This window comes from Chondrus crispus, genomic scaffold (genome assembly GCF_000350225.1).
Source record: "Chondrus crispus Stackhouse genomic scaffold, scaffold_337, whole genome shotgun sequence".
NCBI classification, from domain to species: Eukaryota; Rhodophyta; class Florideophyceae; order Gigartinales; family Gigartinaceae; genus Chondrus; species Chondrus crispus.
Genome location: NW_005179224.1, coordinates 35533 through 47037, shown reverse-complemented (window position 1 = coordinate 47037; position 11505 = coordinate 35533). Strand labels below are relative to the sequence as shown.

Genomic DNA, 11505 nt, shown 5'->3' with positions numbered 1-11505 from the left:
CATCATTAATGACGCCTCTGCTGTCGACACGTTAATTTGACAGGACCTGTACTACGTTGGTGCGATCCTGGCACACAGTGCTAGCGGCGTCCGACTTTCTGACTGATGTCAGCGCTGTCAACAGCGCCCGAGCCATGAAACACCAACAACCAAACCGAAAACATCCACATACGCCACCGCTTTACCCTCGTCGCAAACCCCTTCTTTCTTCCTACCGCATCCGTCTCCACAGCCGAGTGATCTTCACCCATCTCGAAATACCGCTCCCGCCCCTCGTATCGAAACCTCACCTTTCCATCGTCCCCTCCGTGCATTCCAAACCCATTCTCATCCCCATCATGCGGATAAAGCGCCATCCAGAACGCTTCCTCCCTCCCGCCTCACCACTTCACAACCACCTGCCTATGTCCTCCAAATCTCTCTACCCGGTGCCCTTCCCAGCCTCCTATCGTCCTCACGTTTACGTCCGCCTGCTCTGCGCGCTCGCTATACAGTCGCTTCCGTTCATGCATCGCTTCACCACCTAAAGGAAGGACGCGTAGCCTTGCCAAAAACACAGCGATCGACATGCGATCAACACACACATTCACGTCGGGTACGTCGCATGACGGCATTTTCGGCTGTACGCAAAGCTGACTGCCGGCAAGGCTGGTGAGACCAACTGTAGTAGATCAAATAGAGACTGGGTTTGCCACTTGTCGCGAAATCAAATCCACATCCCTTCCGTCACTACTCGTCTGATTGGCCAGACGGTTGCACTTGATAAATTGTTCACATGCGTTCATGATCTACGCTGTAATGGTGCAGCGGTACTTCAAGCCGTTCTCTGCCTTTCTCCTTAACAATTTGAACCAACCTGTCTCGCTTTCTGGAACTAGTACCATTCCTGACAGGCAGACAGAAGTGTTCCGTCGTGACTGCAGCAATCTTTCTCGTGTCTGCCCTGAAACTCACGAGCCAATTGTCTTGATTCCTGGCACCACTGATTGATGTCAGCTTCTAAAACTTGTTTCTCGTAGTCTGTTAGCTGATGGGTCAACACAGAGCGCTCTCTGTCGTTTTCGAGCACAAAGTTGTGCAGCTTCATTAGCAAACAAATAAGGTTAGTGCTTTTGTTTACAGAAAACTCCAACCCACCACGTAATATCCTCTAACGGGGAACTAGCATGCCAAATGCCTGCTCTACGTGCATGCGAAAGGAGGATAGAAAAAATTAAAGTTGTCTTGGTCAGTGTCAGCACCCGATTTCGAAAATGGCGTGATTATGTGCTCTGTGCAGGAGTACGCCTCGTTTCCTACAATGTAGTAACAAGTGCCGAGGATGCCCTTGTCTATTTCCCGTTTCAGTCCTGAGACAGAAAAAGCGAGAGAATCGTGCGTTGAACCTGCACAAAGTGCAGAACAAAAACGAAAAATATAGTCAGAGTCAACAAGAGCTTGAACCGGGATCGCATAAAAACCTTTCCGACAATAGAACATAGCAGCAGGGTTTTCTTGAGGTTCAGGCTTCTTAATTTTAACACAGATTCCGTCTACCGCACCAACGCAACCCGAATGCGGATTCACAGATTTCCTTGAAGTTTGAAAGCGCTTTGCAATGGATCGCAAACCTGCGCTACTAGTAGGAAACCCTTTCAAACGAAGCCGCGTCATCAGTGCCTCACACGTGTAATTGAATACTTCATGCAAAGTACTTTCTGCCACTTGATAGGTAAGGACAAGGTCCAGGTAGCTTGCTCCGGTTAGTATTCTTAAGGTAATTCCCAGCATAACTGCGGAAGGAACTGTACTCCTTCGATATTCTGTGGCCACCTTGAACGTTTTGTCTATGAGATCTTGCACCTCGTTTAGCAACAGAGCAAATGCTGCTTCTGACATGCGGTATGACTTTCGAACCAGATCGGGGCCTAGTGCTCTCGTAATGTCGTCAAAGGACACTGTATGTCGAGATGGAAGGAGACGCTGAACATATGATTTGCGTCGGCGCTTTCCTGTGAACTTGGTCCTCATCCAGTGGTACGCAGCCCCAGCCACGACGACAAACGAATCGGATTCCGAAGATGTTCCTGATGACGAAGAGCCTGGGGATCGTGTCGTCATGATGTGCTATGGTGAATGTGTGAGGGATGGATGAATGAGGGATCGTGTGAGACGACAACAGTCCGTTAACTATTTTGGCAAACATAAACTATTTTGGCAACGCCTGCTTCCCCTTTTTGCCGCACTTTTACAACACCGAGTAACCTAGATCCGCCTCCGCCACTTGCTAACCTTGGTAGCTCTGTGACTGATTACAACCTGCGCGCCTTTTCTGTTTTTACCGCCGTTCGAAAGCCCATTACTTTCGCTGGTCTGCCAAAAATCCAGGCTGTGCCATGCCATTACAACGTAATATGCTTTTCTATATCGATCGATAGCCGCCCATCATCGCCATTCCAGAAAGTGCGGCAAAAAAGGGAAGCAGTGCGTTGCTAAAATAGTTTCTGTTTGCCAAAATAGTTAACGGACTGTTACAATAAAGAGTTTTTTTTCCGGCCGCGGCCATTATTTGAGGTTGCCAAATTAGTTTCCATGCGATTCAGACCTGTAAAAGGGGTTCATTTAAGTGACTTCATTCCCTTGAATGAACACATGATGTGATTTCGTTACCGTTGTAAAGCTATATGCGCGCTTTATGTGTTCATTGAGCTTTAAAAAGTCAAAATCGGCGAAGGACTTGGTAAGATACGGCATTTTCACCAGACATGCCTAGAAAAAAGCGGTCACTTGCCACATTTTATCATGAACTGTTACGGTACGGTATGATGCACCCCTTGAGCCAATTTACGGATCACGGCGCGCTGACACAATACATTAAATTATTGGACATGTAATATTTTGAAAATCGCGAATATTTACATCCATACATGGCTGTCCATGCTGTCTTAAAGGAGACCCTGAGTTTCATTTTGGCGGGAGAGGTGCATTTGCCAAGTGTCCCTAGCACCACTGGTTCTCGAATATGGGTCGTGGGGAGGTAAAAACAAAAACTAGTCCGGCCAACTTTCGATCGATTTCGGTCAAAAGCGTAGAATTATCGGTTCAATTTTCAGTAGAGATGAGCTGCATCTGTTTTGTTTGCATGTATCGTGGGCTGCGCGCAGGGTGCCCTCATCTAACCCACCCACCAGATTCGCCTCTCCTGTCCGGACCATAGTTGACTCACTCATCCTGGCGACCTTCCCAAGCTGCCTGAACCAGCTTGCATTTTCGTCCGTTGCAGTGAAACTTTTCTTTCATCTGAATCCCGCGTCAATCGGAGATCTTGCTCTGTCTGAAGAGCACCTACTGCACCGTGGCACGCCGCGATATCTACGCCCATTGCACTCGCCGCTGTCGCAAGCAGCGGCACCGCCCTGTTCACGCCCATTCGCTTTTTCCCGAACAAACGTCCGCATGTACTGGTACAGAATATAGTTTTCGATTTATCAAAAGTTATGCGGTGTGGATGAGGCAAGCGCGCCGCGTCAAGGCCAAATACTAATCTAGTTAACGAAGAACATCCGCCTCTTCAAGTCCCTCCGTTGAATACCACTATTCCGTAGAACGATTCCGCGGAAGATGTCTGCATTCGTGAACAGCTGCCTCACTCTGGGGATCTTCATCTTCATTTCTTTTGTGAACGCCCCCTCCCTTTCAAAGTAGAATTGGTCACCATCTCGAATCCGCACAAACTCTCTCTGCCACACTGCGAGCAGTGTCGGACCCATAGAAGAACGCGGCGCATGATCCTCTGCCATCATCCCAATCCATGCCTCAACCTTGTCCACGCTTCCGTACGCCGTCTGCAATGCCGTTGCAATGTTCCTGTTCTTCGTAATCTGAAGGAAATTTCTCGCCCTGCTCCCCAAAAACTTCCGCCGGATCCGGTTGTAGGATGGTAGCGCATGGTCTCGGCTTCGCTGAAGGTTCAGCGCGATCAAGTCAAGCCCCTCCTCCCCATTCACATTGGTGAAAAGGAAATTTCTTAAGATGTCGTGAACCTGCAGATCGATCCTTTGCGCACGGCTCACGAGCGCCCCCCGAACAAATTCATCGATGCCGTTGTTCTGAATGAGGCGCACCGATTGGAAGAATACGTTCATGAACGGCAACGAAGGCAAAACTGTGTTGCCTCGACCACGTCGGTTCACTACGTTCCCGACTAACGTGTGGCCCACTCTGAACGCAGCCGTGCTGAATACGAGGCTAACCGTCGGATCAGTGTCCCTGACGAAGCCGTTATACGCCGGAAGTTGTCGCCCAGTGATGGCTGGGTACCATTCCTTGATCACGATCTTTTGGAATTGTGCTATGTTAATCTTCCGCGCGGTCTGGAATAACCGCTCCTCCTTCCACCTGGGGAAAGCGGCCTGCAACTCCTTGGCAATAGAATTATGTTCGCGGAGGAAGAGGGTGTGTACGGAAGTAAGCACGGGATGTTCATTGGCTCTGTGGTCTCCAGTTATGAAAAAGGACTTTCTGTTCTGGGGTGCATTGTTGAGGCGAGCGTTGTTGAGGATGAGCAAGTTGCCGGGACCTGTCTCCATGAGTCCATTGCGGAAAGACCTCAGCACTTTCAACCTCCCTTCATTGGGCCCGTAAACGGATACCAGGTCGAGGGCTGAAGTCAGAGAGTTTTGGGGTCGCTCCACACGACTCCCTCGAACAACTTTCACGCGCTCCGAACGGAAGAACTTGAGCTCTGTCATGTTGGCAAAAAGAGGGTCATTTTCCGGCATCTTAATGAACATGGGTTCATCATCGTTTACCGGAGTAGCAACGAGAGTGTGATCAATAAATTGTCCGAAAATGGTTGTCATCTCATTCAGAGAACGTCTGTCAAAGATGTTTCGGGTCTGTTTGCAGAGAATATTAGAAATGCGTCTTGGCGATGGCAAATTTTTTCCAGTAGCAACCACGGAGCTCAGGCCATTGAAATATGTGAAATGGGGGCGGTTGGTGGAGCCCCACAGCTGGCGTTTCGGAGAGCCAATGTTCGTACATGCTCCATCCACTCGTCGGAATTCGATTCTGCAGTTTCGTCTCTCACGATCTTTGAATTCTGGGGAATTCGGCTCGATAGGATTCAGTTCGTCCGCGTCGTCACCGTTTGGCCTTGGTGCCTGGGCGTAAATGGTGGGGACGACAAGAAGGAATGTAGCGCACGCGACTAGAATGAAGGATTTCATGTCGATGAAAAACGGGAAGCCGCAACTGCTCGCCGTTGAACTGAAAAGTCGAACCTGCTGTTTCGGTGTTTTTCGACGATGAGCCGGTGAGCGGTGCTTAACCTTATCTTATATATCCTTAATCTGCGATTGTCGTGTGGCGGCTTGGCCCCGCCTTTGTAAATACCAACCACGATTTTGCATAGGTGTATGGAATCAAATGTAGTGAGCGTCATTGATGTGTCAAAAGATGCCTCCCAACGGGCACGATACTGGGATGCAATGGACTCTGGGCGTCCAACCATCTCACAGACCAGGGCTACAGCGAGTTATGCAGGATAAGATGCTGCGTCAAAGACAATAGTTGTTATGACGCCCGCAAATTTAGATATCGTGCACAGTACGGTGTGATATAAGCGGCATATCTTACAAAAATTCAGGAAGGGTTCTATATTAAAGAATCCTCCTCCCTCAATGGATGAAGAGGCCATGGCTGAATTTTCGTGCTGACGCTCGTATGAAATTTGCCAGCATCTGTCAGCAGAACAGAAAGTACAAATACCCCAGGCTGCTGTCCTCCCATGTGCTTCCAATGCTAATCTGAGGTGTGGTCGGTGTGACGGGCATTATCAGGCCTACCTGGCAGTCTTCCAGAATCGAAGGGCCTTTGTTCCACAGTACAAGGGTACTTTGTACGCGGCATCGGCGAGTTGTGGCCTTCATTCTGCCAGATGGGTAGGCACCTCTTGTATTCCCGTCTTGATAGAGTTGCCCCTATCGAAACAATTGAAGGTCCCACGATCTTCAGTTGTCTGCTATGGTCGCAGAATAACCGCAGATAGGCGATAGGAGAGATGTTACCTACATAACTTTACTGCACTTATCCTGACCAGCTTCTGTGGCAAACGAGCTTGGGCAAAGATGTATTGCGGCACTGTATCACTTGTTTGTTTTGGGGGATATGTCCTGCATAGTGCATTTCGCGGACCTACGTTCAAGAGGGCATTGCGCCCGTTTCTTAAGGCCTACCACTCAAGGAGGGTTTGAAAACGCGGTAAGCTGTGGAAACAATACCCGCTGTCATGCGGAAGGGAGAGACATGCAAGGGAGATCTGCAAGCAGGCATTTGCCCCTCTGCTACATTAAGTAAGAGTACAGTAGTGTGCTACTGTACCACGGGTACTGTGCAACAACAAATGCATTTGTGCCTATTCCGCGGCATTTATGAATTTAAAGTGCACAAAGAATCTTACACTCGTTTCTTGTCTTACTGTGTTTTTATATCATTTGACAGCGATTCTGTACTGCGAAGTTATGATAACCCGAACGGTCGCCTTGTAGACCTTGTTATCAAGCTCTGCTTGCAGTGCTATCGTAGCATGTATGAATGGCTGTTGCAGAAGAACTGGAATCCCCTCACATCTAGTTACAGCGTTTTTTATGGCGCCAAGCGCTGTTCTTCAAGTATGACCGAAACTGGCATGATAGATGTTCTACAATGGGCTTGTCCATGGAAGGAAGAAGCAAATTCTTGTCATGCTTTACTGCGCCGTAACGTACCATTGGGTACATATGCTGTAGCATATGTGCTATAGTTACTGCTAATACACAGTGTGTCTTGCCCTAACACAGTACCCAAGGGTACTAGGGTACTGTACCCTAATGGGAAGGTAAATATCTTTGTCTTGGCGCCAGGCAAGATATTGGAAGCACAAAAATCTTCCAACAAAGCAAAGTTGGTGAATAATTATTCAGATCGCAATACGGAGCTACGCACTGCTGCAACAGAATGATCCAGTGGGTTTCTTTTTTCTTGTTTACAGCCGACTGCCGACATGGGGGGATATCGACAGTGCCAGGGAACCAACCCTCTGCTTGCGAAAGCACTCCTGACGACTGGCTTGCGTTGCGGCAAACTTATGCAGACGAGTTCTGAGTCATAACGCTGAGCAAGCGTCAATCTCAAATAATAAGTGCGACCCGCTGAAAAGTTGACATGCCATGGTTGAATCGTCACGGTGTACAGTGCAACAGATCACTTTTCTTTTCTTAGGCTTAGACAGAAGAGTGCAATCTGGCCAAAACTTCAGCCTCATTTGCGATGAAGTCTGTACGAAAGAAGAATTTTCGAACTCCTCGAGGTGTTTCGCTTTCAAAGCATTTCTCGCAAGGCTACTGCAGACTGAAACCGTGGATAATGATGACACCTGCCGTGGAAACCAGAACGCGTGCAGAAACAATACCGGCGGGCATAGCTTTTCGCTCGTTTTTTACAGGTCGAATTCACTGTACGGTACTCCGTTTTTAGGGTTTGGGATGCGGACTGAAACGAACAGGACATGATTTGAACGCTTATATAGTATGTACAGTAGTTTCGGGGGAGCGGAGGAGCTTGGACAATTAGATGCTTGGGGGAGAGGGGCCAATCCCATGTTAGGGATTGCTTGCATTCACACCAACGCACAATGATCATGCATACCCACAAAATCGCTTTATCTTACCGGAGATGGTGTACCCTACTCTGCGATACCCTTTGAATGGGATTGGTCTACGGTCCAGTAAGAATCCCGTTCTGACGCTTACAAACACAGCGAAGCTCTTCGTTGACTGAAATAAAGCAAAAACGGATTTTACGCCTCCAGCAAGGATGAAGTATCTTTTTTAGGGTGCTAGGTGTCCTTAAAGCCGGATAAGCAAGTCTCATAACCCCACTAACAGTCTTGCATGCTACATGAGTGAGGCCTCTCTAAGGATTGCGTGGACATTATACGGAGACATCTGGCTGGCTGAGAAGTTTCATGCAGCACAGTATAGGATGGTTTCTCAAGGGGGTTCCGAGGTGCTCGACTACTGCCCTTTTTTTAACAATTTTATGATGGCAAACAGGATGGCATTGTGCACTGCAGTAGGAATGAAGATGAAACGCACTGCACTTGCTGAGTCATCTCTTTTCAGTACAGTACCCTAGATGTACAGTATGCTACAACAGCATGTGTCGGTAGTCTCTCCCACGGTAAGGCATTGTGCTGGAGTGGAAAGACTTTGTGGACTTCTCGGAATTGCATTCCCTGTGGTATTCTGTGTCCAGAAGACAGGCATTTTCCCACATACGACATGGCACGAATGTGAAGGAAAAGTCCTGCTGTATTCTAGACAAAACGCCTCACATGTGTCTGTGCTTTTCGACTTGACCGCTCCTGCCGCTTGTCGGCCTTGAACCTCGTTATAGAAACACCATCCTTCTTGCGTAGCGGAATTTCAAACTCAACCGTACAAAAGGGCTTCAGGAAGACGCAGAACAGTCAGGTAGTGCCAGACCCTTAGTCTGGCATTATCTTACCGTTCTGCGCCGTGCGGTTGCAGATAAAAACGCAATGGACAGTTCCCAGAGTGCAAGTTCGTTTTGGAGGCTTAGGGCTATGGTACAACACTATGGTGTTGTAAATAACGTGGAAAAGTGGCTGCATAGACCATGAGGCCACATGTCTCGTAGACGCTAGAAGATTTCCGAAAGAAATCTGTAAGAGTAACCGTTTTGCACTCGCAAAATACTCATATAACGTAAACGCTAAAAGTACTGTAGTATCGTGCAGTAGAAACACACGAGGAATAATGCATTTCTGACTTTGCGATTCCGTCAAATGTGCGCAAGTCACAGGCCTTCCTTCCTGGAAGGGAACAGGGCACGTAGAACTTTCGTCGCATGAAGAATCATAAGACTGGGTTGAGATGCAGAGAAGGTTGTTCGCCTCAGCTAACTATACTTCCATCTTGTTCGCTGAGGCGAACAGGATGGAAGTATAGTTAGCAACGACATGGCAATACTGTAACTTTATGATCTGTACAATACCGGGTCAAGATGCGATGTCGTTGAGCATGGACGTTTGAAATCCTGCATTTCAAATACATCTGAAATAGCCGCAGTGAGGATTTACACGTCCCCTAATAAACCAACTTCTGCTCTGCTAGGACTTTGCGTGGGATGCGCACACAAAGGAAATGGTAGTGATACAGTCTGCTCTTGAGAATGTATCTGGCCATCATACGTCAACCACCATACCACAGTGCCTCCTACGATATAGTGCTATAGCGTGACAGACCTCTAGCTATGGCACTATTCGGGGGATGGCACTATATAAAGCAGGCTCATATACATATATTTGGGAACAACACACAATCCATTAACACTGCCCAACCGTAACATATTTGCATCTTAAAGAAGTCATCTGACCGCTTGTCTTGTATCATGTTTCTTAGCATGAGCCCGGGCAGAGATGAAAGCCTGTTTGGCTTTCCTCAAGTGCATAGCCGCTTCCGATACATCACACTCGTACGCTAGGGATTCTAAGTTGATAAACATGTCTGATAGTTTCAACGAATTTGGGACGGGTAAAAACATCCTCCGGTCATTTGATTCGACATCATCATCGGCGCAGTCGGATTCGTTATTGTAAAGGGTGCCATCCAGCTCGACTGCATCATCCATGGCATCATTCAAAATTCCCTCACGGATAGTACTCTGTGTCTCCACCTTAATCCACTCCTCAACTGCGCCACAGATCAATCCCTCGTCCCTGTATAACTCTAACGGATCCGTTTCACAAATATTTATGGATAGACATCTCATCATTGACATTATGTCATCCAGCACGCGTTTTTCAATTGTCAACTGACTATTGCGCATTTTCCCGCGTGTCGCAGCCAAACTGGCCTGCATTTCCCTCGGGAATATGTCCGCTTTATTCCAACACCGAACTATCGTTTGCTGTGTAACCTCCCTCCACGTGTCAAACACCATCTCCGCGACATCGAGCATGTGGGGGTCATACCCTTCCCCAATACCTCTCGTGCCCCTCTTTTTCGCCCTACTGATCTCTCGCCTCTCAGAACGATGCTCTATATCCATAACGATTTTCCTCAGCATGCAATGCCTATACTCGCTCTTCCATAACGCAATTATTCCTAAGTCCATAGGCTGGTGAACAGCAGTGCAGTTAGGAGGAAATGTTATAATTTGTATCTGTCCTGTGTGGTCCACGACATCTTTGCCGTGAGAACCACAGTTATCCATGAGGAGAACAACGGGCTTGGAAGTTTTGCTTCGCACAATGGGTATAAACAAATTATAAAACCATTTCTTGAATGTCACTGAGTCGAACTATGCGTTGCGCTGACTAAAATACGGAACAGGTGGTTTCCTAAGCCTAAACCATCTCTGATTCATAGGCTTTCCAATAATTGCCATAGGCAATTTACATGTGCCATCTGCGTTCGTACCTACATACGCAGTGATACGATCCTTTGCCTTCATAGCTTTCGTCCCACGTACAGACTTCTTATGCTCATTTTTACAAATGTAAGTTCTGCGGGGAAGAAGTTTAAAAAACAACCCTGTCTCGTCAACGTTAAATATATTTGATGGTTCATACTCGGGAAGCTTTTCCCGCAAGGATACAATATCAGCCGCAGCACCAGTCACGTCAACACTTCCGGCTTCTCCATGGAGCGCTATCGAACGCAACGAATGACGCCTTACGAATTTATCCGTCCATCCCCGGGAAGCCGTAAAAGTTTCAAGCATACTTGCTTCGTCAACAGAAATGTCTTGCTTGAGAAGTTCCTCTTTCAAGCATAATGCTTTGGCTGATATTAAGGCATGAGTGACAGGCATCTTAGCAGAGCAAGCGAGGGATATAAAATGCATAATTTGTGTTTCGAGCTTGCGAAATTGTGCAGACCTCATCGTCTTGGCATGCATCGACACGTTTGCTGCCTGCGCTTTCTTCATAATTGCGTCAATGTTTGAAGATATGTTGGTTACAGTTCGCCGTGACACACGATAATTCTTCATGATATGCTCAGCTGAATGATCGAGTTTGAGCAAACGTCCCGCCTCCATTTTCTCACTTACAGTGAGTCGTGTGTGGGCATGTTTTGGGGGTTGGCAAACTACAACTTGAACGTTATTGATAGGCGACATTGAGGATGTTGATAAGGGATCAAGTGGTGATGGGTTGAAAGACAATGGGGGGAAAGGGGAGAGCGCCAATTGTACCAGGGCTGTCGCAGATATTGATTGACTGAAGCAGATCTTGATACAGGTGAGCACTCGTCGCCATGTTTTCCCGCCGCCGCACCTCCATATCGTAACATTGAACCATGGCAGATGATACACGTGTGGGCTTATGATAACCGGTGCCGGATGCTGAGGTATAGCACTATATAGAGGGAGGCACTACTAAAGTAGGCACTATTGCACGACCCCCCTGCACCACGAAGAGTGCCAGCAAGACACAGGGGGTGAGTTGCTTGCCTG

At 47.7% G+C, this 11505-nt stretch overlaps 1 protein-coding gene; it reads right to left on the bottom strand.

Annotated features, from left to right (window-relative positions):
- Window positions 1-3524: 3524 nt before the first annotated feature.
- CHC_T00010179001 (Animal heme peroxidase homologue) lies at window positions 3525-5277 on the bottom strand. XM_005717637.1 is given in 2 exon segments: window positions 3525-5210; window positions 5211-5277. The coding sequence occupies 1 exon segment, from the start codon at window positions 5208-5210 to the stop codon at window positions 3525-3527; it is 1686 nt and encodes a 561-aa protein (XP_005717694.1). The 5' UTR covers window positions 5211-5277.
- Between the last annotated feature and the right edge of the window lie 6228 nt (window positions 5278-11505).

Coding starts and splice junctions, on each gene's coding strand:
- CHC_T00010179001 (XM_005717637.1), bottom strand. CDS start 5,210: ATGAAATCCTTCATTCTAGTCGCGTGCGCTACATTCCTTCTTGTCGTC.